The sequence below is a fragment of the Thamnophis sirtalis genome, unplaced genomic scaffold (genome assembly GCF_051295495.1).
Source record: "Thamnophis sirtalis isolate CommonGarterSnake01/CBP01778 unplaced genomic scaffold, rThaSir2_p1.2 scaffold_6, whole genome shotgun sequence".
In the NCBI taxonomy this organism is placed as follows: domain Eukaryota; kingdom Metazoa; phylum Chordata; class Lepidosauria; order Squamata; family Natricidae; genus Thamnophis; species Thamnophis sirtalis.
This window is the reverse complement of record NW_028261386.1, coordinates 84,259,324-84,281,098: the sequence shown is the minus strand read 5'-3', so window position 1 is coordinate 84,281,098 and position 21,775 is coordinate 84,259,324. Positions and strand designations below refer to the sequence as shown.

General features: G+C 38.5%; 1 protein-coding gene across 2 annotated transcripts in view; it reads left to right on the top strand.

The window, feature by feature from the left end:
• The window catches only part of ADGB (androglobin), a 177,463-nt gene that overhangs the window by 86,833 nt on the left and 68,855 nt on the right, over positions 1-21,775 (top strand). For both annotated transcript variants that reach the window (XM_087718320.1, XM_087718319.1), the window contains exons 28-31: positions 642-838; positions 4,784-4,895; positions 10,263-10,447; positions 13,215-13,370. In XM_087718320.1, coding sequence (XP_087574446.1) covers positions 642-838; positions 4,784-4,895; positions 10,263-10,447; positions 13,215-13,370 — 650 coding nt within the window. The remainder of the gene's footprint in view (positions 1-641; positions 839-4,783; positions 4,896-10,262; positions 10,448-13,214; positions 13,371-21,775) is intronic.

The window sequence follows — 21,775 nt, the reverse complement described above, 5'->3', positions numbered from 1 at the left end:
CTTGGTTGTTTTTCTGCAGATGTTTCATACCAGAACAGGTAATCTGAAGAAGTGGAATTTGCTGGTTGTTTATGTATAGTAGCTTTCCCACCAATCTTGGTTGGAGGTTTTTCTTGATGGTTCCTTGATTTGAGTATTGTTTCTTTCTTGATTGTTCCTGTGCTGTTTGTTGCTTATCAGATGTTGTCTACTAAGGAAGATATGCCTCGATTTTTGATTATATCTTTTAATTGGGATGTGGATGGAGTTATCTCTATAGTCTACATATTTTTGTATTATTTGTTTTTATTTTGGTATCTTATCGTCTAGACTCCATCACAAACAACTAGTTATTTCTACTGACAGAACCTGTACATGTCATATATTTTGGTATATATTTTCAAATTCCAAATTAAGATTTTAAAATATTTTCACATTAAATGAATTTTAACTTTTCAAAATATTTTTTCTGTACTTCGCTAATGTTTAGCCACATTAAATAAGGCTTTCTGAGAAAGTTTGTGACACATGTAAATGTAAATGATAAAAGGGATCAACCAACAGATCAGTAACAAAATGATGTTTATAAAATATATATGATACAATATTATTTTAAAATGATACTCTTTTCAGTCCCTTTAAAATTATTCTTCCTATCTCAGCAACAGCAAGTAAAGCAAGTGGTGTAGTTCAAAGTACACCCAAAAAAGAAGCTGAAGTTGTAGCCCCTAAGAAAAAGGGTACAGTAACAGCTCAGAAGACCGTTAAGACTTCGGCTAAGGCATCACAGGAAGGTTCAGTTGTAACAGAAGAAGAAATTCCTGCTCTTCCTACCGTTGATGAGAATTTGCTTCAACAGGTGAAAGATATGAACGGATATTTAGAAATTTACATTCTTTCATGGGCGAATAAACATCCTATCCCAAATTTGTTATATATGTCATTTAACCAAGTTTTAATACGACCCAGCATTTTGTAAAACTTGGTGCCATGAGATTTTTCTCACAAGCAAGGCAAAATCTTACTACAAAGAAAACGACCCTGATTTCCATGCATGAATTTTGCACACAGCTTTACAACTATAACTCTATTTTGATCCTTCCAAGCTCTTTTTTCCCCCCAAGGAATGGCTAAATCCTTTTGGTTATTTTAGTAATGTCATCTGATTTCATTTCCACTTGATCTCCAAAAAAAGGTTTATTTTCAGAAATTATTCAAATGTATGATTGTATATTACATTACAGGCGTTATCAAAATGTTTAATCTGAAAAGCAATAAAGACTGAACTTTAACAAAATGCCATGTTCTGTATAATTAAGATATTGATGTGTGTAATTCTAGTATGGTTATTAAATTAACAATTTATGAGATTTAATGTTATTGATTTGGACTTTTTGCTAAAGTTTTATAGTTCAATTACCATATATTTTTCCCTTTTTATTATAGCCTAGATTTCTCATTGCTTATATCTTAGTGTAGAGGTTTTACAGTGAACTATAATGATTTAGAGTTGAATTACCCAAAATATTACCGTGTTTCCCCGAAAATACGACATGTCCTGATAATAAGGCCAGGCCACATTTTTTGGGTGGGCAAAAATGTAAGCCCTCCCCCAAAAATAATCCCCCTGGAAAAAAACCCCTCCCACCAGCAATGTTCCCTCTAATTTTTTTTCAGTGTGAGCAGAAAAGTATAGTGTTTGAGCAGCACATTTTCATGCCTGAGCACCTGAATTTTTTTCATAGATGTCACCCAAGACAATGAAATCAGTGTTATTTGAAACTCAATTCTATCATGTAAATATCCATTAAGTAAAGAAATCTCCCTATACAGGTAGTCCTCAATCTATGACCATAATTGAGCCCAAAGTTTCTATTGCTAAGTGAGACATTTGTTAAGTGAGTTTTGCCCCATTTTACAACCTTTCTTGCTACAGTTAAGGGAATCACTGTGGTTAAATCAGTAATCTGGTTGTTAGGTCAATGTGACTTTCCTACTGACTTTGCTTTGCAGAAGGTTGCAAAAGATGAGCCCATCTGCAGGAGTCCTGCAACCCTCATAAATATGAGGCAGTTGCCAAAGATCCAAATTTTGATCATGTGGCCATGGGGATGCTGCAATGATCATGTGTGAAGAACAGCTGTAATTCACTTTTTTCAGTGCTGATGTAGCTTTAGTCATTAAGTGAACTGTTGTAAGTTGAGGACTATACTTTCCCTCTTACTATCCAATAGTCTGCAGTGATATTAGCAAGTTATGAATAAATTACCAACTGATGTAGATTAGCAATTGGGGCACTTAAAGAAACAAACAAAGAGGGGAGAGGAAGGAAGGGAGGAAGGAAGGGAGAGGGAGAGAGAGACAGAGAAGACAAAAAAGGAAAGAGGAGAAAGAGAAAAAGAAAGGGGAGAGGAGGGCGGGACGATAAGAAAAAGAGGCAGAAAAAAGAAAGAGAAAGAGAAAAGGAAGAAAGAAGGAAGGAAGGAAGGAAAGAAAAAGGAAATAAAAAAGGAAGAAAGAAAAGAGGAGAGAAGAGAAGGAATAGAGGCCAAAAAAGCAAACAAGGAAAACTAGGGAAAAAACTTTCACTGGAAAACAGTATTTTTCCATCAGCGCAAAACTTTCCTAAACAAGCTTAATTTTCCGGATTTTGACTTTCCGGTCCAGGCGGACCAAGAAGCCTTTATTTTCTTTTTCTTTTCGAGAAATAAAATCAAATAAAATCTGCGGAGCACCAGCTCGACTCCCCCTTTCTGCGAAAAAAACCTCGAGCCCCAATGCTCCGAACGCAGAGGCTGGATTCAGACAACATGTGCACACCCGGCGTGGGTTTCCACTTGCTTGTGTGGTGAGCGCCTCCCACACACCTGCATCTCGGAAGCGGAGCCAACTGCGGGGAGCCCAGCCAGCCATGGGAGCTTAGCTGACAAACCGTGATGGAAGCCTGCTATGCACGTCCTGTGGAGAGTTGGCTGCTGCCATTGCTGCTGCTGCCGCTTCCCTCCTCAGTAACTTTGATCCAGGAGGGAACGGCCTCTTGTCAATCAGCCACACGCTGGTGGAGGGAGCCCAATCGTAACCCTAGGCGGCCACATTTCTGTTGGCCAAAGGCCCGCCCTCCTCTGGGTGTGTCCAGGCACTATAATATCCCGGCCCAGCTGACAAAAGCCTCCTAGCCGCCTGCAGACTAAAGTCCATCATGCTAAAGATCACTGCGCGGCAGTTGGAAACTGCTGCGCTGTGTTTTGTTGCCCCCTGCACGGCCGCGCACCCGCGCACCTTAGAGGGAACAGTGCCCACTAGGCAGAGCGCCACTCACTGACCTAGGGCTATCCCGAAGGTACCAAGCCACAGGAATGGGGTGGGGGGGCAAAGGCTCGTGTTGCTTGGCGCCTTTGGGATACCGCTAGGTCAGTGAGCGGTGCTGTGCCCAGCTGGAGAAGGGGGTTGCTGGGTGGTTGCTCTCTTGCGTGCGGGCTCCCAAAGAGCCAGGCACAGCCTCAGGGTCAAACGGCTGTGTTTTGCTGTCGCAGCAGCACTACACAGCAGCCATGAGGTGACCACGCTCATGAGCAGCCGCCTGGCAAACCCCCTTTCCAGCTGGGCACAGCGCCATTCACTGATCTAGGGGTATCGCCAAGCCGCGTGAGCACCTGTTCACCACCCTCCGGCTCCTGCAGCTTGGCGCCTTCAGAATGTCCCTAGGTCAGTGAATGGGGTTCTGCATGGCTGGAGAGGGGGTTGCGCAAGCGGCTTTTCCGCTCCCCGCTCGCACGCCTCCCATCCTCATGATGCCCTTGCCTAACTCTCCCTGCAGAGCCAGGGCATCTCCACTGACGACAACGCCACCGCATGGCTTTTTCTGTGGCTTCCAAAGCACGGAGATAGGATGCCGAGTTGCCACTCTGGGAATACGTTCTATGGTTGTACGTTCTGGGAGTATGCTCTGTCGGCAGCCAGCCCACAACCATAGAGCGTACTCCCAGAGCGACTACTGCCGAAAGACTCGGCTGCGGATCTCCAGAGTTTGGAAGCTGGAGAATAGGTTATGCTCGGAGCGCCACAACAGCGGCAGCACCCTGGCCCTGCAGGGAGAACTGGGCCAGGGCATGGTGAGGTTGGGAGGCACACCAGCTGGGGACGGAACAGGTGCTCGTGCAACCTCCCTTTCCAACCCGGCAGAGCGCCATGCACTGACCTAAGGGTACCCTGAATGTACCAAGCCGCGGGAGCTGGTGGGAGGGCAGAGCACCACGCGGCTTAGCACCTTTGGGATATCACCGGGTCGGTGAGTTGTGCTCTGCCCGGCTGGAAAGGGGGGTTGCCGGGTGGCTGCTCGTGAGTGAGGTCACCTCATGATTGGTGTATTGTGCTGCTGCGACAGTGCAACACAGCCATTTGCCCCTGAGGCTGTGCCTGGCTCTTCGGGCGCCCACTCGCAAGAGAGCAGCCACCTCGCAACCCCAAAACAATAAGCCTTCCCCCCCCAATAATAAGACCCAATTAATATTTTGTGGGTCAAAAGAAAATAAGACCCTGTCTTATTTTCAGGGAAACATGGTATTAACCTTAAAGAATAGCAAATTCAAATGAAATTTAAATGAAGCTAGAAGTTACCACTGACAGATTAGTTGTTTTTATATAACTATCATGGTCGAATTAATCAAACCTCTGATTTTAGCTCTTTGTTCTTTCCATTTTCTGAAGCTACAAGGGTTTAAAATAGCAATCAAGGAGGGTGTGATTGATTTAAACCAATAACTTTATATACAAAATTGTAATATATTGTTTTTCAATTTTGCAGACTCACAAATATATTATACAAGCTTCCGTGTTATACAATAGTTGGCCACTTACTGAAAGTCAAATTGTATTTGTTCAGGCTCTGAAAGAATTAGAAAAAAATGAAATCAAAGGTAAGTCACTGTTTTAGGTATTTATTCTGTCTCGATTAAGTGTCATAGTCTTAAAACTAACTCTTAATAAGTTTTATGTATTCATTTTTTTGAATAAATCACAACTTTCCTGTGTGACTCCCAGTACTTTATGTGAGAGTAACAAAAACACAAATGCAAACAAGAAAATAATTGTTACAAAAAAGAAGAGAAATATTTTCTATAAAGTATAGAGAAAAGGATATATTGCATAGAATCAACCAAACAAAGCACACAAAAAATGGCTGTTTTGTGGAAGCATTACCCCTCCCCCCAATATAGATGAAGAGGAATAAACAATAGACTTCCAGCACTTCTGTGTATTGTTACACAAAAGAATTATCTTAAGAGAATCATAAAAATAAATTTAGTGCAATGAGAATGGGATATTTAATTGTGTATGATGAAAACAAAAAGAGATGGGAAATGAATGAGTGCTGAATGAAAATGGATTGAATACAAATGTGAGAGATCAGCATAAAGGAAAAACATTGAAGTGGTTTTTAAGGCAGAATGAATGATGTTCAGATCACAAAGTGAATATATGAAGCAATAGCAAATAGGTTTAGAAGAAAAAAAACAACTCATACAATTTTAACAAGTGCATGTTATAAGCAGGTAAACTAGAAAATTAAAGATAAATGTACACAAACACACATTATAATGAAACCAGGTAATTTTAGAAAGTATGCACAGTTGGAAATAAATGTATTGAAAATGATATGCATATGTCTTTTCATGCATACAGTTTAATTTTGTTGCAAAATACTTAAAATAATATAGAACAGAACTGAAACAAACTGTCAGGAAAATTAGAATGTGTTTGATACTAAAACTGCCAAATTCTATTATGTCTACCCAAATGTACTTTACTGGTAATTTCCAGACCATTGTGCATTAATAAAATGTGTGCTTCAAATCTTAACATTTCTTACTTCACAGTATAAGGCAACAGTGCCATCTGCAGTAAATTATTATTGCTGGTTTAACTAGCTAGAACAGAGCACATGGATCATTTTTTGACATTTTTAAATTAATGGAGAAAAAGTATAAATTTTAGAAGTTGTCTCCTGGTTTAATTCCAGTAGAAAATGTATGTATGCTGGGAAATGAATACCGAGAAGACATAATTTTAGTTTAAAATATTGTCCTACAATGCCAGCAAAAGGCAGAGAAAACATGGCATAATGAAACCATTCCCAATAGATGAGTTTCCAGCTCTATTTGCAAACTTCCAGTGAAGGGGAAGAAACCACTCCATGCAGTATGAATTCAGTCAATCCAATCAGTTCCACTGTTTGACAGGTCTTACTGTCAAGAAGTTCTTCTAATATCTACTCTGCATCTACAGCCTTGAAGTTTGATTTCATTAACAAAATAACAGAGTTGAAGGAGACCTTGGAGGTCTTTTCATCCAACCCCCTACTTATACAGGATACTCTGTACCATTTCAGACAAATGGTTGTTCAATCTCGTCTTAAAATCCTCCAGTAGTCCTCTTTTTCTGTGGAACAAAAGAGTCCAAAGCCTCTGCAGCAGTGTTCCTCAACTGTAGCAACTTCAAGGATGTGTGGGCTTCCATTGTGCTGACTGGGAAGTTCTAAGAGTTGAAGTCCAAGGTTGCCAAGTTTAAAAAGTATTCTCTATAGTGTGACAATCCTTCATATAATTGAAAATAGCTGTCATGTCCCCTCTCCACCTTTTCTGCGAGCTGAACGTACCTAGGTATTTAAACCATTCCTCTGGATGGATAAATATATAAAAATAGGAGGGAATTACACTCTTACTGAAGTAAAACTATTGGAAAAAGAATAAGAAATATTCTATAAAAAATTAAGCTAAAGAGAAATAGCTCTTCATGATTATTCCCAAAGATGAGATATATTTTTGCCTCCTTTTCTGGATATTTAAGCCTAGAGTCCCTGACCCCACTCAGTTTTATTAATTAAAGAAAAACAAATTTTGAATGGAATATTGCCACTTTTATATTTGTGGACTTGTCTCAGTGTTAATTCTTTGGATGGTGCATAGAATGTATGTAGATCTGCATTATGCATATATGAATGAATAGGTATCTCATCAGCATAAAAGCACAGAATAAGAGCTGTATTCCAAAGTTGTCTATCTACCAGAAAGTTGCTTCTGCTTCAACTATCTCCCCCTGTGCCATCCTAAACATCTCCGCTGTCTGCTCTGGAAAATTGGGTGGAAATGGTCTGGAAAAAGACAGGAAGTCACACTGCATGAAAAAGAACAATCACTTAATGTTGATTATAACTCTGTGTGCTTTTGGTATGCCAAATATGGATCTGAAAAAAAGATATTCAAGCACAAATGTTTCAAATGATGAGTGTTTAAAATTGTCATTTGAGGGCTTCCGGGGGAGGAGTCTGCCGTCGCCGGTGGCTCAAAGGAGCTGCCCTCAGAGTTCTGGTCTGTATATCTAAAAAAATCTATAGATATCTCTCCTTTCAGGCTAGAAAGGGGCAGGGAGGAACTCAGTCGTTAGAATCTCTTTGTAGTTCACAGCCTTTTGTTTTTTGCTGTGAACGGAAAAGAGGTTCAACAAAAGCTGAGATGTTTTTTTTTACTCCAGCCAGATCTTCTCAGCTGTTTTTTTCAGCTCAAGGCAGGTCGTCCCCCCCCCTCAGGACAAATCTAAGCTATTTAAAATCGATCCGAGCAGCGACCATTCCTGAGAACCTTTTTGTTTATTATTATTCAAAATACTAGCTTCAATTTTACAAAAAACTCCTTTGTTTAACTGCTTTTCAAAATAGCGATTTTATAGCTTTCGCAGTTGATACATGATATATTTAATCAGCCCTGTTTTCCTGAAGACCTCTCTTTATTAATTGCCAAAGCTTACTGAAAGTATTTTATTTTAAATCAAGGTGCTCAGAGACTTTGTTTGTTCGCTTTTGTTCTTTTATGATGGCTCCTAAGTCAAAGCAGTCTAAACGTTTTTTTAACAATACATCCCAAGTAATTGCTATAAAGCCACAGTCTTTGCCTTCTACGCCCCCTACTGGAGATTTGTTAACGAAAGAATTTCTTTTTGAAACCCTTAGAGAATTTAGACAGGAAATGAAGCAACTAATTTCAGAATTATGTGATAAACTTGATGCCAAGATTGCTCAAACAAAGGAGGATACCATCGGGGTTATAACTGTGATGACAGATTATATTGCAGGAATGGAGGATAAACTGGAACTTTTGGAAAAAGCCAATTCTAATCTGACATCTAAAATTGAAATGTTGCAACAGGAAGTTGAAAAGGCAGAGAGACAACATGTTATAACAAACTATAAAAAGACTGCGTTTGCAATAAGAGTTAGGGGATTGCGTGAAAATGAACAGGAGAATTTGAAGCAGACCTTTTTTGAGGCTTTCAGTCGTTTGGTGGGAAGTCCGGGACTCAACTTTGATTGGCAGATCCAAAAAATTTACCGCCATAATTCGTGGACAGCAAAACAGAGACAGCTTCCGAGAGATATAATTATATATTTTGCCACAAAAGAATCCAGAAACGCGATACTACAAGAGTTTTATAATAACAGGCTGCGAATTGATGGACAGGACTTGATTGTTTTTAAAGAAATACCACCCCAAATGTTAAGAGCCAGGAGAGACTATGTTTTCCTAACTAAAGAACTTAGAAATAATCAGATACAGTATAGATGGGAGGTGCCATTTGGTATTACAGTTACACTTGATGAACAAAAACATTGCCTCAATTCAGTTTGTGAAGCTCGGGACTTTTACTACAAGATCCTAAAGGCGGGACTTCCTGAATTACCCGGACTTGGAGAAAGACAAGGAGAAGTAGAAGAGAAACAACCAAACACACAACTACAAGGCGGGAGGTATCGTTTTTCCCCTCCGGAAGGGCAGAAGGGCAGAGAACAAGGATTTAGTTATGCTTCCAAAACATTTGCTTAATTTTAACCTGAATAATACTTTGTGACTCTGTCTTGTATAAAATGGTATAGTGGTATATCGATGAAGAGACATTAAGGCTGAAAGAAATGATACTGATTTCCTCGGAAAATATGCTGTATGGGACTTGAAAAAGACTTGATGGATAATTTTGAATTTTTATATAAGTTGTTTATGTTTTATTCTTTAGGGTGAGGAGGGCGGAGATTGTGATGCTTTTGGATTGTGGTTTAGGTTGAATGGAGTTGGGAAGGGTGGCGCAGACGGGAGGGTAATGAAGGTTTAATTAGAGCTTATTTTGAGCCAGGAAGTATGTTGATTTTTATAGAAATTCTTATCTGAATATAATGTTTGGAAGGAGATACTCAGGGAGTTCGAAGGAAGGCGGAGCAAATATGAGAGGAGTATGGATGATAATAAAATATATATGTGGACACGGGTAGAGGCAGGATGAGAGGAGTTGGAATGGAAACCGAGAGAAATATTTGAGGTGTTTAAATTGCTTTATAGAGAAGAAGGTAAAAGGGACAAATTAAAGGTACGCATATTTAGATAAAGAGATAAGGCCCCTAGCTAGAGTAGAATTTTATTTGATTAACTCACTTGGTTTCAACATAGTTTGAAATCCTGCAAGTAATAAATTAATTGAGATTAGGAATGATGCACACCGCTTAAGTTTTAATAATGATGGGAAGCTGAGCTTAAGGTAGAGAGTTTATTGATTTTTCTCTTTTTTTTCTTTTTTTGCGTTCCCTTTTTTTTTATTATTATTATTTTTTTCTTTTTTCCTTTATTTTTTATTTTTTAATTTCTAATCTAATTGGTTTTAATATACTCCAGACTGTGCTTGATAAAGAGTTATGTCAGGAATGGGACCTGGGAAGTCGGATGGGGGCTAGGGAGGGGGGTTCACGGGGGGAGGGGGGGAAGGTGGAAATATAGAATCAATTTCCAAAACAATGAATGCACTTGTATACTGTTGCTCTTTTTTCTTTTTTTTTCTCTTTTCCTTTTATTTTCCTTTTTTTTTCTTCTTTTCTTATAATTTTAGTGTAAATTATAAAATGAATAGATTAATGAATAGTAGAAATACACCGAAGTGAGGAGTAGAGGGAAAGAAGAGGGAGGAGTCAAGAGGGAGTGAGAGGGGAATGTAAGGAGGGTGAGATGGAGGGAAGGGGAGAAAGGAATGTCTGAGGGGGAGGGGAAGTAGAAGAGGGGAAGGCTGGAGGGGAGAAATGAAAGTTGGAGGGGGAGAAGAAAGCATGTATGGAGGATAGAAGTGTTATGAGTTTTGTTTATTGCTTTCCTAATTGCACAGTATTTAAGTGAGTGTATAAAAAGGAAAATGAAAATGAATAAAACAGTTTTCAAACGATAAAATTGTCATTTGAATAAAATTATATGCAGCTCGTCCTGTTGAGAAACATGAAGAGAATATATCTGTCTTAAGTCCAGACATCCACAGCAGTTTGGAAAGTCAAAAGTCTGCTGGTTCTTCTAAAACCACTAGAAAAACCAAAGAAAAAACAACTGACAAAACAGAAAAGGCACCTAAAGAGAAACCAGTAGCTGTTGCTAGACCAGAACCACAGGTAAGAATAAATTACTGTAAATTCTAAATGTCCAAAGTAACAGTGTAGATTTATCAGGGTTTGCTTGTTAGCCTACTCCTGTCTTTCTCATATTACAGGAGAAAGCAGAAATTTTTCTTCTTTGTGTTTTTTACCCCACTCATACCCAACCCCCAATATTAGTACATTGGCTAAAATTGTCATAGCTGAGCCCTCGTATATTGCTATCTTAAGATATTTATCTTGCAATCTAGAATGGTGCCTGGTTTGATGATAATATAATTACATTTTTGTGAATAACTCCATTATTCTAGTCACAGTTGCCCATGCATGGGACTTGCGGGGCAAGATATTACAGGTAGTCCTCACTTAACAACCATTGATTTAGCAACTGTTTGAAGTTATGACAGTGCTGAAAAAAGTGACTTACAAACGGTCCTTGCACTTACTCTGACCATAGTGTCCCCATTGTCAAGTGATCCTGATTCAGGTACTTGACATTTATTATATATTTTTGATAGTTATAGCATCACACAGTCACATGAATACTATTTGCAGCCTTCCTAGCTAGTTTCCAAAAAGCAAAAGTCAGTGAGGAAACCAGCAGGTCTCACGTTATGATCACATGATCATTTGCTTAAGGACCACTGGGGATTCATTTAACAACTGCAACTGGGACTACTATTGTTAAGTAGGGCAGTCACATAATGTTTCTCTTAATGACTGCTTCAGTCATTTAGCAGTAGATTTGCCAATCCTAATTAGAATTCTTAAGTGAGGACTACCTGTACCCATTTTTTCAAGTACATTGATGATCCATATAAGAAACTGACAATTATGTTTTTAAAATTCAGATTGCATGGCTTAGATTTTTTTAAACTTAACATTGATGAAAATTCTAAAGGTGCCTTTTCAAGAGGCAACTGAACTTTCTGGTTTTTCTTTGAAGACATTTCACTTCTCATTCAAGAAGTTTCTTCAGAGCTGAAGAAACTTTTTGGATGAGAAGCGAAATGTCTTCAAAGAAAAACCAGAAAGTCCAGTTGCCTCTTGAAAAAGCACCTTGTGGACAGTCATGACCTGGATGGCTGACAATCTCTATAGACATTGGTGAGAGTCCCGTTTTGTGAGATGGATGAAAAGTTGGTGTTGATTCTCAGAGATGATATAGAAAGATTTTCAACCTTCACATGTTCCAACAGTGCACTCATTGCCACTGTAACTTCAGTCCATCCACCTTGCTAATGGTAAACTGGTCACAAATCTCTTTTTCCCATTAAATTGCATCTAATATATGAATTCCTCCAGACTGTATTTTAACATGGATTGATTTCATGAAGGTCTTTTGCTCATTAGAGTTAAATCCTAGTCCACTGGCTCAATTCCATATTTAGCCATCCTTATTCTATTATAAGACAATGTTGACTACTAGTATTAGTTAAGATGTGCATTTAGCAAAAAAAATCAGTGCACCGCATTTGCCAATACAGATAGTCCTTGAGGTATGAACAGCCGTTGAACAATTGTTCAAACTTATGAATGCACCCCAAAGTGCACTTTATTACAGGGGTTCAAAATTGCAGCCCACAAGATTCCTCTATAGTCATGTGACCGGGATTCAGTCACTCCTGAAATGATGACTATTTTAGTCCAATGACTACTCTTTCCCACCACAGTTATGACAGGCAATTTCCGAGATCCATGTGGTCGGCATGTTTTTTTCCCTTGTTCATATGACCAATCAATATTGGAGTCTTTGCAGCCAGCCTACTTTTTTCTCCTCCTCATTGCTGCCAAGTGGAGGAGTAGAGGAGAGAATCTTTTGTTGCTGGCCCCATTGTTTCTTTTGTTGCTTTGGCCTTGAGGTCTAGGGTACTATAGTTTCCTTTGTAAGTTTCTTTTTCATTATAATGTTGCACTTGTTTGTAAGTACAAACTGCTTTTCTTATTTGTAAGTACTTTGCAAACTTTTCTGCTTTGTTTGTAAATACTTTACAACAAAGATAGTTTTATTTTCCTTCATTGTATTTATTTGTTTGCATTTGCTTTGGAATTCCTTGCAGAACTACAAGGCAGCATCTTCGGGAAAGCATATGTAGTATTGGAAAGTTCCTTTGCATTCTTCTGTACTTCGTTGGCATGTAGTTTGAGATTGTTTGTGGAAAGACTGATTACACATACTGTACTGTGTACTGTGTTTGCTTTTGCTTTGAGGATTCGTATGTACTACTATAGGTTGCTTATAGAACAGCTGATGGGAGGGCAGCAGTGGTTCCTTCCAGCAGCTTTACTAGAAGGCCTGCAAATTAATTTCCCCACTCCAATTCAAATCTGGGCACTTGCCCAGAGTTGCTGCAGGCCTTCAGAGGCGGAGGGCCACCTAGCCTTTCCAAAACAACTGATGGGTGGGCAGTAGCCTTTCCTCCGGGGAGGCTCCACCTGGGGAGCACTGCAAATTCTCTAGCCTCTTGGTTCATTTAATGATGGCAGTAGCCACTTAACAACCAAAGTAAACAACAAGCCCAATCTTCTTTATTTAACAACTTGGTTGATTCGCTTAACAAGCAAGGTAAAAAAAAGTCATAAAAATGTCTCCAATTCATTTTATGAAATTTTGATTTGCGACCATAATGGGGAAGCTTCATTAGAGTCATATCTTGAGGACTATCTATATTTAGCCATAAAATTATATCACAATAGTTCTCTGGGAGACATTCTGAATTTGAAAGTCAGTGGATACAGAGCCATTGATGTCTGTCTGCTTCTGCTCTGTGTACTTCTTTTCCAGCAATCTGATCCTAACAAACCCTTCTGGATTTTGCGCCTTGTTGTTGAGCAAAATGAGACAGATGCAGTTGATCTGAAGAAAGATACTGAGAGAGCAGATGAGATCAAAGCTATGAAGCAAGCTTGGGAGGCTGCGGAACCAGGGAGAGCTATCAAGGTAATAGGGTCGTGCTTTTATTCAATATGTAATGTGAAAACTACTGAGGCACAGCAATTCCTACCTGGAAAAAAAAAACAATTCCCAAGAGTGATTTATCAGTGCCAGATGCTGGAAATGCATAGAAGACTTAGTATTAGGAAATAATGGATATACCTCACTTTTCTGTCTTTGAAATCTATTGGTGCTGATAGCTGAAATAAAATCTAAATTTCAAATAAAGAAACTCCTGAATGCCACTATGGACTTTTGAGTTAGGAAGACACTGCAGGCTGATCTTGACAGCTGTAATGATCACTATAGATAATTGAAAATGAATATTTGTATACAACTTGGAGACAGTTGTTCTTACCTTATAGTAACACAGGTAATCTTCAATTTTCTACCACAATTGAGCCCAAAATTTATGTTGCTATGTGAAATATTTGTTAAGTGATTTTTTCCCTATTTTACGACCTTTCTTGCCACAGTTGTTAAGTGAATCATTGAAGATGTTAAGTTAGTAACATTGTTAAGTGAATCTAGCTTCCCCATTGACTTTGTTGGTCAGAAGGTCACAAAAGCTGATCACATGACCCTGAGACATTGCAACCATGATAAATATTAACCAGTTGCTAAGCATTCTAATTTTGATCATGTGACCAAAGGGATGCTGCAAAGCTGATAAGCGTGAAAAATGGTTATAAGTCATTTTTTTTCAGTGTCATTGTAACTTTGAATGTTCACTATGTGAACTGTTGTAAGTTGAGGACTACCTGTAGATCAACATAAAATTAGAAACCTAAGAATTAAATCTTAAGAACATTTAAATCTGAAAGAAAGCTTGCTAATTTCAACAAGATATATATATATATATATATACTTGAGTTATTTGCATGGTTTTTTAAATGTGCTCACATTGATCTTATTGTCTGGTGGTTTCATAGACATATCTATAGTTTTCTTGGCAACAGTACAGTTGTTTACCTTTTTCTTTGTGCATAGGACTGAAATATTAATTTTCCCCTATTTTATTTTATATTTATTGCTGAATCAGGAATTCATTTCATCAGAAAAATAATAAAATGCAATTTATTTTGCCATAAATTGAAAAATATTTTAAATTCAGTATTAAGTTTAAGGCTCCCATTGAATTCATTAGGAAATGTCTGAGTTATACAAAAGATAAACCTCTTGCTACTTAAAAATTTATATTCATGTCAAGATCTGATGTGATTGTTCACTAATTTGGATTTACAATTCTTACTCCAATACTATGTTTAGCCTATTAATTATATCATCATTTTCTCCCTTCATCACTATTAGGCTGTATTTCATAGGTACTTTAAACCCACTTCAATGTGAAATATTAATAGAGCTGTTATCAGTAAGTCTGCTTCCACCTGAAATAAGCACATTGTGGCTATTAGACATGTGTTTGGCATCAATGTGAAAGTGATTTGTCCCTGCCTTCTTCCAGGATTCCCAGCAAAGTCTATCACTTTACATTTCCTAGTGATCTTCCATTTAAGTATTAAATAGTTCTGACCCTGCTTAACTGTTTCAAGATCAGTGAAGGTTATCTAGTTCTATCACCTCCTATGATGCTATTCTCACCAGCAAAGTGTATTAAATCTACAAAAATGTATTGTGTTAAATTTGATCATTTCCATGCATTCACTGTAAGTAGAACATTCTACAGGTGGATTTTAGGTCCACTCCAGAAAAGCTCTTCTTAAGAGAACATTCTACATCAGGCATCAAACTCATTACAAATGCAATATAATACTCAAATTATAAACGAGATCTTATGTTTTTTGCTGAGAGTTCCTCATCTGTTCTCATTTCAAATTGCTTTAAAAACTGCTTTATTGAGTGTGTTAGTTTAATGTACCCAAAGTTGTTTTTAATTACTCAACTGCTAGCAGTTAAACAATTCTTAAGTTGCATAATCTAAAGACAAAAATATTGATATTTTTGTTTCTGGTGCTGTCATTTCAAACACAGCAACTGAATGTTGTGACATGAATCATTCATCCATGTGTTTGCTTTCATCCAATGACTCATATTTTCAGTTGCAAAGCAAATAATAATTAAACTACTCAGCCTAAAACCTATGCTGCGTTATTTCTGTGATCTCTAGGCTGGAATACTGCAATGTGCTCTACATGGGGCTGCCCCTGAAGTGCATCCGGCGACTGCAGTTAGTTCAGAATGCGGCCGCGCGAGTGATAGTGGGCGCACCGCGGTTCGCCCACATAACACCCATCCTCCGCGAGCTGCACTGGCTACCTGTTGATCTCCGGGTGCGCTTCAGGGTGTTGTTGACCATCTTTAAAGCCCTTCATGGTAGTGGATCTGAGTACTTGAGAGACCGCCTTCTGCCGATTACCTCCCTCCGACCGATAAGATCGCACAGATTGGGCCTCCTCCGAATCCCATCCGCCAGTCAATGTCGACTGACGACTACACGGAGGAGAGCCTTTTCTGTTGCAGCTCCGACCCTGTGGAACGACCTCCCTGTCGAGATACGCACCCTCACCACCGTCCAGGCCTTCCGCACAGCCCTCAAGACCTGGCTATCCCAACAGGCCTGGGGATAAGCTTCTCATTTGCCCCACCCGAGTGTTGAGTGTTGAATGCAAGTTGTGTTTTTATTATTTTACTTTGTTCACATATTGTTTATTTTTGAACTGCACCCCCTCCCTAATGATTGTAAGCCGCCCTGAGTCCCCTCAGGGAAAAGGGCGGCCTATAAATCCTAATAAAATGAAGAAAAAAATGAAAAATTTCTGGCCACATGCTACTAATGTAAACAAAATCCTAATAGATTAATATCTTGAAAACTGCTACAATTGCATATACTGTATAGAGGCCAATATCAATAAAGGAGAGTATAGCTCAGGATTAAAATGAGAGGTACTTGGTACTCTCTGAGCTTGGTTGTTTTCTTGCAGATACTTTATTACCCAAACTAGATAACATCAGCACCAATTGTGTTACCTATTTTGGGTAATAAAACATCTGCGAGAAAACAACCAAGCTCAGAGAGCACCAAGGACCCACCATAGGCCAATATAGTTATAGGAGTATTATAAGGAACTGGTCTGGAACCAGAGTCTGTGAGGCTGGATAGTCAGTTTCTAATTAGGAAAACAACCATTGCAAAGGAGTATTTGATGTCTAATTGACCAGGTTTCATCCTTTCCTGCCAGATTGAAATCTCAGTCTATGTGTTGGCTAGGGACCAAGGACTTCATAATTGCTGGCAAGACTACTAGCAAGAGACGATCAGCCAAACCTGGATTGGATATGATGCCAGATTTTGGTTCACACATCTCTTACAAAACCATATTTTTCTTGTCACTGATGACTCTTCGTTGTTTCATTCTACATTTGTGCAACAACTTTTTACATTGGACAACTTTAGCTATGCTAATTGTGATTTCATATCCTCCTTGGTTTTGATATTCCCAATTAATAGTTAAAATTCAAAGTAGCAAGCAAATACAGAGGAGGAACAAGAAACTGAAAGTCATGTAAAATATAGGCAGCCTTGTCTGAACCTGAAATATAAGCAATCAAATGTTTACCAAATATAACTGAATATAACCTATCTAGCTGAAACTAATGTTTGCTTCCCCTCCCCTGAAAATTTCATGATGCTGGAAAGCTAGATATACTGAGACAGCATGAAACATTTTGTTATGTTATTTGTATTGTGTTTCAGAGAGAAAGGTCTGCCAGAGAAGTTGCACAGTAATGAGATCAGTAATAAATCAGTCCCAGCTCAGAGGTTTATAATCTAAATGACACAACACGAAAGGAAAAAAAATAGTGCTTCCTTTCTTACTTTTATAATATTCTCATATAGATCAAGTAGAATCGAAACTGGTCCTCTGGCAGAATCAATAGAATACATCCTTCATTTTCTTCTCACCATCTTATATAACTTGATGGAATAGTAGGTATTAGATCACATTTCAGAGAAGAACCAGAACACATTGTCAGAATTTGACTGTATATTAGGTGTTCTTCATCTCTGTCTGATTTGAACTTTTGTTTTGATTTCCCAAACAGCTGGATTGTAGATCGCCCAACTGTATTATATTTTGATAATTATTTTTTTAATTGAGATATGTTCTGATCTTTATTCTTCATTCCTGCTTAGTGATTAACCTTAACATTTATTTTCTGTTGCTTGCCTTTTATCGATCAGTTTGAAGAACTGTTCCATCATTGCATTTTTAAGATGAAACATGTAGGAGTTTCACACCTAGTGGCAGAGCACATTAACTAATACAACATTGTTGATCTTCTCATCATGTTCATATATTTTGAGGGCTGCTTGCAGAGAGGTGGGAGTCAAGCTATTTTCCAAAGCACCTGAAGGCCAGACAATGAATAAAGAATAGAAACTGAACAAGGAGAGATTCAATCTGGAAATAAGGAGAAATTTTCTGACAGAGAGAGCAATCAACCAATGGAACAGCTTGCCTTCAGAAGTTGTGGGAGCTTCATCACTGGAAGCATTCAAGAAGAGATTGGACTGCCATCTGTTAGAAATGGTGTATGGACTCCTGCTTGGGTGGGAAGTTGTATTAAATGACCTACAAGGTCTGTTAACTCTGTTAACTCTGTTAATCTGTTAATATGCAAGCATTATAAGCGATTCATCCCTCAGCCTTTATGAGCCCTGAACTATTTTGAAGTGAGAGGTGATTTGATTTAATTTTATCTGAAAGAAGGCTGTGTGGTACTTAATTTTCAAAAGAGAAAAGTACTGTGGAGGGATTGACATAGCACCAGTTTACAATTTCTTAAAATAGCTGCATCTTTCCTTAGAATAATATGTGTAATGCAAATCCAGGAAAAGATCCCATTTGGCTTAAGAAATTGTAGAAAGATGCTCACTGCATATTTCCCCATATTCCAAGGCATCTTTTGTCTTCAGATTCAGAATGCTGCTGCTGCTATCCATTCAGGTGCATTGATTCTCAGCTATTCTATAGACCAGCTCTCTCCACATTTTCCAAGTCAATTTTCTTTCTGTCTAGTTTTTCATGGTATACCTGCCTCAACCTGTTATTGCAGGAAAGAGAATTTTTTAACACATTCAGTCTCTTTACTGTCAATTGTTATTTTGACATTTCCATTCCTCACAATGATCTTTGGTATTCAGGAAGAGGCCAAATTTCTTGCTTTCTTTTTTAGTCCTTTTGATCAAATGCTTCAGGCCTTCTTTGGTTTCTGAGAGGAAAATTGTGCTCATCAAAGACTGTTGGTGTTCGGAACTTCCGGGGGAGGAGTCTGTCGTCGCCGGGGGTTCAACGGAGCTCCCCTCAGAGTTCTGGTCTGTATATCTAAAAGATCAATAGATATCTCCCCTTTCAGGCAGAAAGGGGCAGGGAGGAGCTCAGTCGTTAGGATCTCTTTGTAATTCACAGCCTTTTCTTTTGCTGTGAACGGAGAAGAGGTTCAACAAAAGCTGAGCTTTTTTTTTTACTCCAGCCAGATCTTCTCAGCTGTTTTTTTTTCCAGCTCTAGGCAGGTCGTCCTCCCCCCTCAGAACAAATCTAAGCTATTTAAAGTCGGTCCGAGCAGCGACCATTCCTGAAAAAAAAAATTTGTTTATTACTATTTAAAATACCAGCTTCAAGCTTACCAAAAACTCCTTTGCTTAACTGTTTTTCAAAATGGCGATTTTATAGCCTTTGCAGTTGATATATTTAACCAGCCCGGTTTTCCTGAAGACCTCTCATTACTAATTGCCAAAGTCTACTCAAAGTATTTTATTTTAAATCAAGGTGCTCAAAGACTTTGTTTGTTCGCTTTTGTTCTTTTATAATGGCTCCCAAGTCAAAACATTCTAATTCTAAACGTTTTTTTAATAATACATCCCAAGTAATCGCTATAAAGCCACAGTCTTTGCCTTCTACGCCCCCTACTGGAGACTTGTTAACGAAAGAATTTCTTTTTGATACTCTCAGGGAATTTAGAGAGGAAATAATGCAATTTATTTCGGAATTATGTGATAAACTTGATGCCAAGATTGCTCAAACAAAGGAGGATACCATCGGGGTTATAACGGTGATGACAGACTATATTGCAGGAATGGAGGATAAATTGGAACTTTTGGAAAAAGCCAATTCTAATCTGACATCCAAAATCGAAAAGTTGCAACAGGAAGTTGATAAGGCAGAGAGACAACTTGTCATGACAAATTATAAAAAGACTGCGTTTGCAATAAGAGTTAGGGGATTGCGTGAAAACGAACAGGAGAATTTGAAGCAGACCTTTTTTGAGGCTTTCAGTCGTGTGGTGGGAAGTCCGGGACTCAACTTTGATTGGCAGATTCAAAAAATTTACCGCCATAGTTCGTGGACAGCAAAACAGAGACAGCTGCCGAGAGATGTGGTTATATATTTTGCTACAAAAGAATCCAGAAACGCGATACTACAAGAGCTCTACAACAACAGCCTGCGAATTGATGGTCAGGACTTGATCGTTTTTAAAGAGGTGCCACACCAGATGTTAAAAGCCAGGAGAGACTATGCTTTTTTAACTAAAGAACTTAGAGATAATCAGATACAGTACAGATGGGAGGCGCCATTTGGCATTACAGTCACACTTGACGATCAAAAACATCGCCTTAATTCAGCTTGTGAAGCTCGAGACTTTTATTATAAGATTTTAAAGGCGGGACTTCCTGAATTACCCGGACCTGGACAAAGACAAGGAGAAGCAGATGGGAAACAACCAATCACACAACTACAAGGCGGGAGCTATCATTTTTCCCCCTCGGCAGCGCAGCAGAGCAGAGAACAAGGACTTAATTATGCTTCCAAAGCATCTGCTTAATCTTAACTCAAATAATACTCTGTGACTCTGTCTTGTAGAAAATGGCATAGTGGTATACCGATCAAGAGACATTAGGGCTGTAAGAAATGATGTTGATCTCCTCGGAAATTATATTGTATGGGACTTAAAAAAAAAAAAGACTTGATGGACAACTTTGAACTTTTATACAAAATGTTTATGTTTTATTCTCTTGGGTGAGGAAGGCGGAGATTGTGATGCTTCCGGATTGTGGTTTAGGTTGAATCGAGCTGGGAAGGGTGGCACAGATGGGAGGGTAGTGAAGGTTTAATTAGAGTTTATTTTGAGCCAGAAAGTAAGCTGATTTTTATAGTAATTCTTATTTGAACATAATGTGTGGAAGAATATACTTAGGGAGCTTGAAGGAAGGCGGAGCAAATATGGGAGGAGTACGGATGATAACAAAATATATATACTGACACGGGTAGAGGCGCTGGAACAGAAACCGAGAGAAATATTTGAGGTGTTTAAGTTGCTTTATAGAGAAAGAGGTAAAAGGGATATATTAAAGGTTTGGAAATGGATATATATTTAGATAAGGAGATAAGGTCCCTAGCTAGAGTAGAATTTTATTTGATTAATTCACTTGGTTTCAACATAGTTTGAAATCCTGCAAGTAATAAATTAATTGAGATTAGGAATGATCCACATTGCTTAAGTGTTAATAATGATGGGAAGCTGAGTTTAAGGTAGAGAGTTTATTGATTTCTCTTTTGGGGGGGGGTTCCCCCTTTTATTTTTTAATTATTCTTTTCTTTTTTTCCTTTATTTTTTCCTTTTTCTTTTTTATTATTTTTTAACTTTTAATCTATCTGGTTTCAATATACTCCAGACTTTGCTTGATAAAGAATGATGTCGGGAATGGGATCTGGGAAGTCGGAAGGGGGTCAGGGAGGGGGTTCATGGGGGGGAGGGGGGGAGGGTGGAAACATAGACTCAATTTTTACAACAATGAATGCACTTGGATACTGTTGCTTCTTTTTCTTTCTTTTTTTTCTTTTCCTTTTATTTTCCTTTTTTTTTCCTCTTTTCCTATAATTTTAGTGTAAATTACAAAACGAATAGACCAATGAATAGTAGAAGTACACCGAAGTGGGGAGTAGAGGGAAAGAAGAGGGAGTGAGAAGGGAATGTAAGGAGGGTGAGATGGTGGGAAGGGGAGAAAGGAATGGTTGAGGGGGAGGGGAAGTAGAAGAGGGGATTGTTGGAGGGGAGAAATGAAAGTTGGAGGGGTAGAAGGAAGGGTGTATGAAGGATAGAAGTGTTATGAGTTGTTTATTGTTTTTTCAACTGCACAGTATTTAAGTGATTGTATAAAGGAAAAGGAAAATGAAATAAAAGATGTTATTAATCAAAAGACTGTTGGTGTTCCTTCTGCCAATCTTTACTCCAATTTTTGATTCTTCAAGTACCAGCTTCTCATAATCTCTTTGGCATGCATGTTGAATAAGAAAGTTGAAAGAATGCAACTTTGCTGTACTCCTTTGTCTAACTTGTACTTATCAGTGTCTGCACAATAATTTCCTGTCTAGTGTATTGCAACTGCA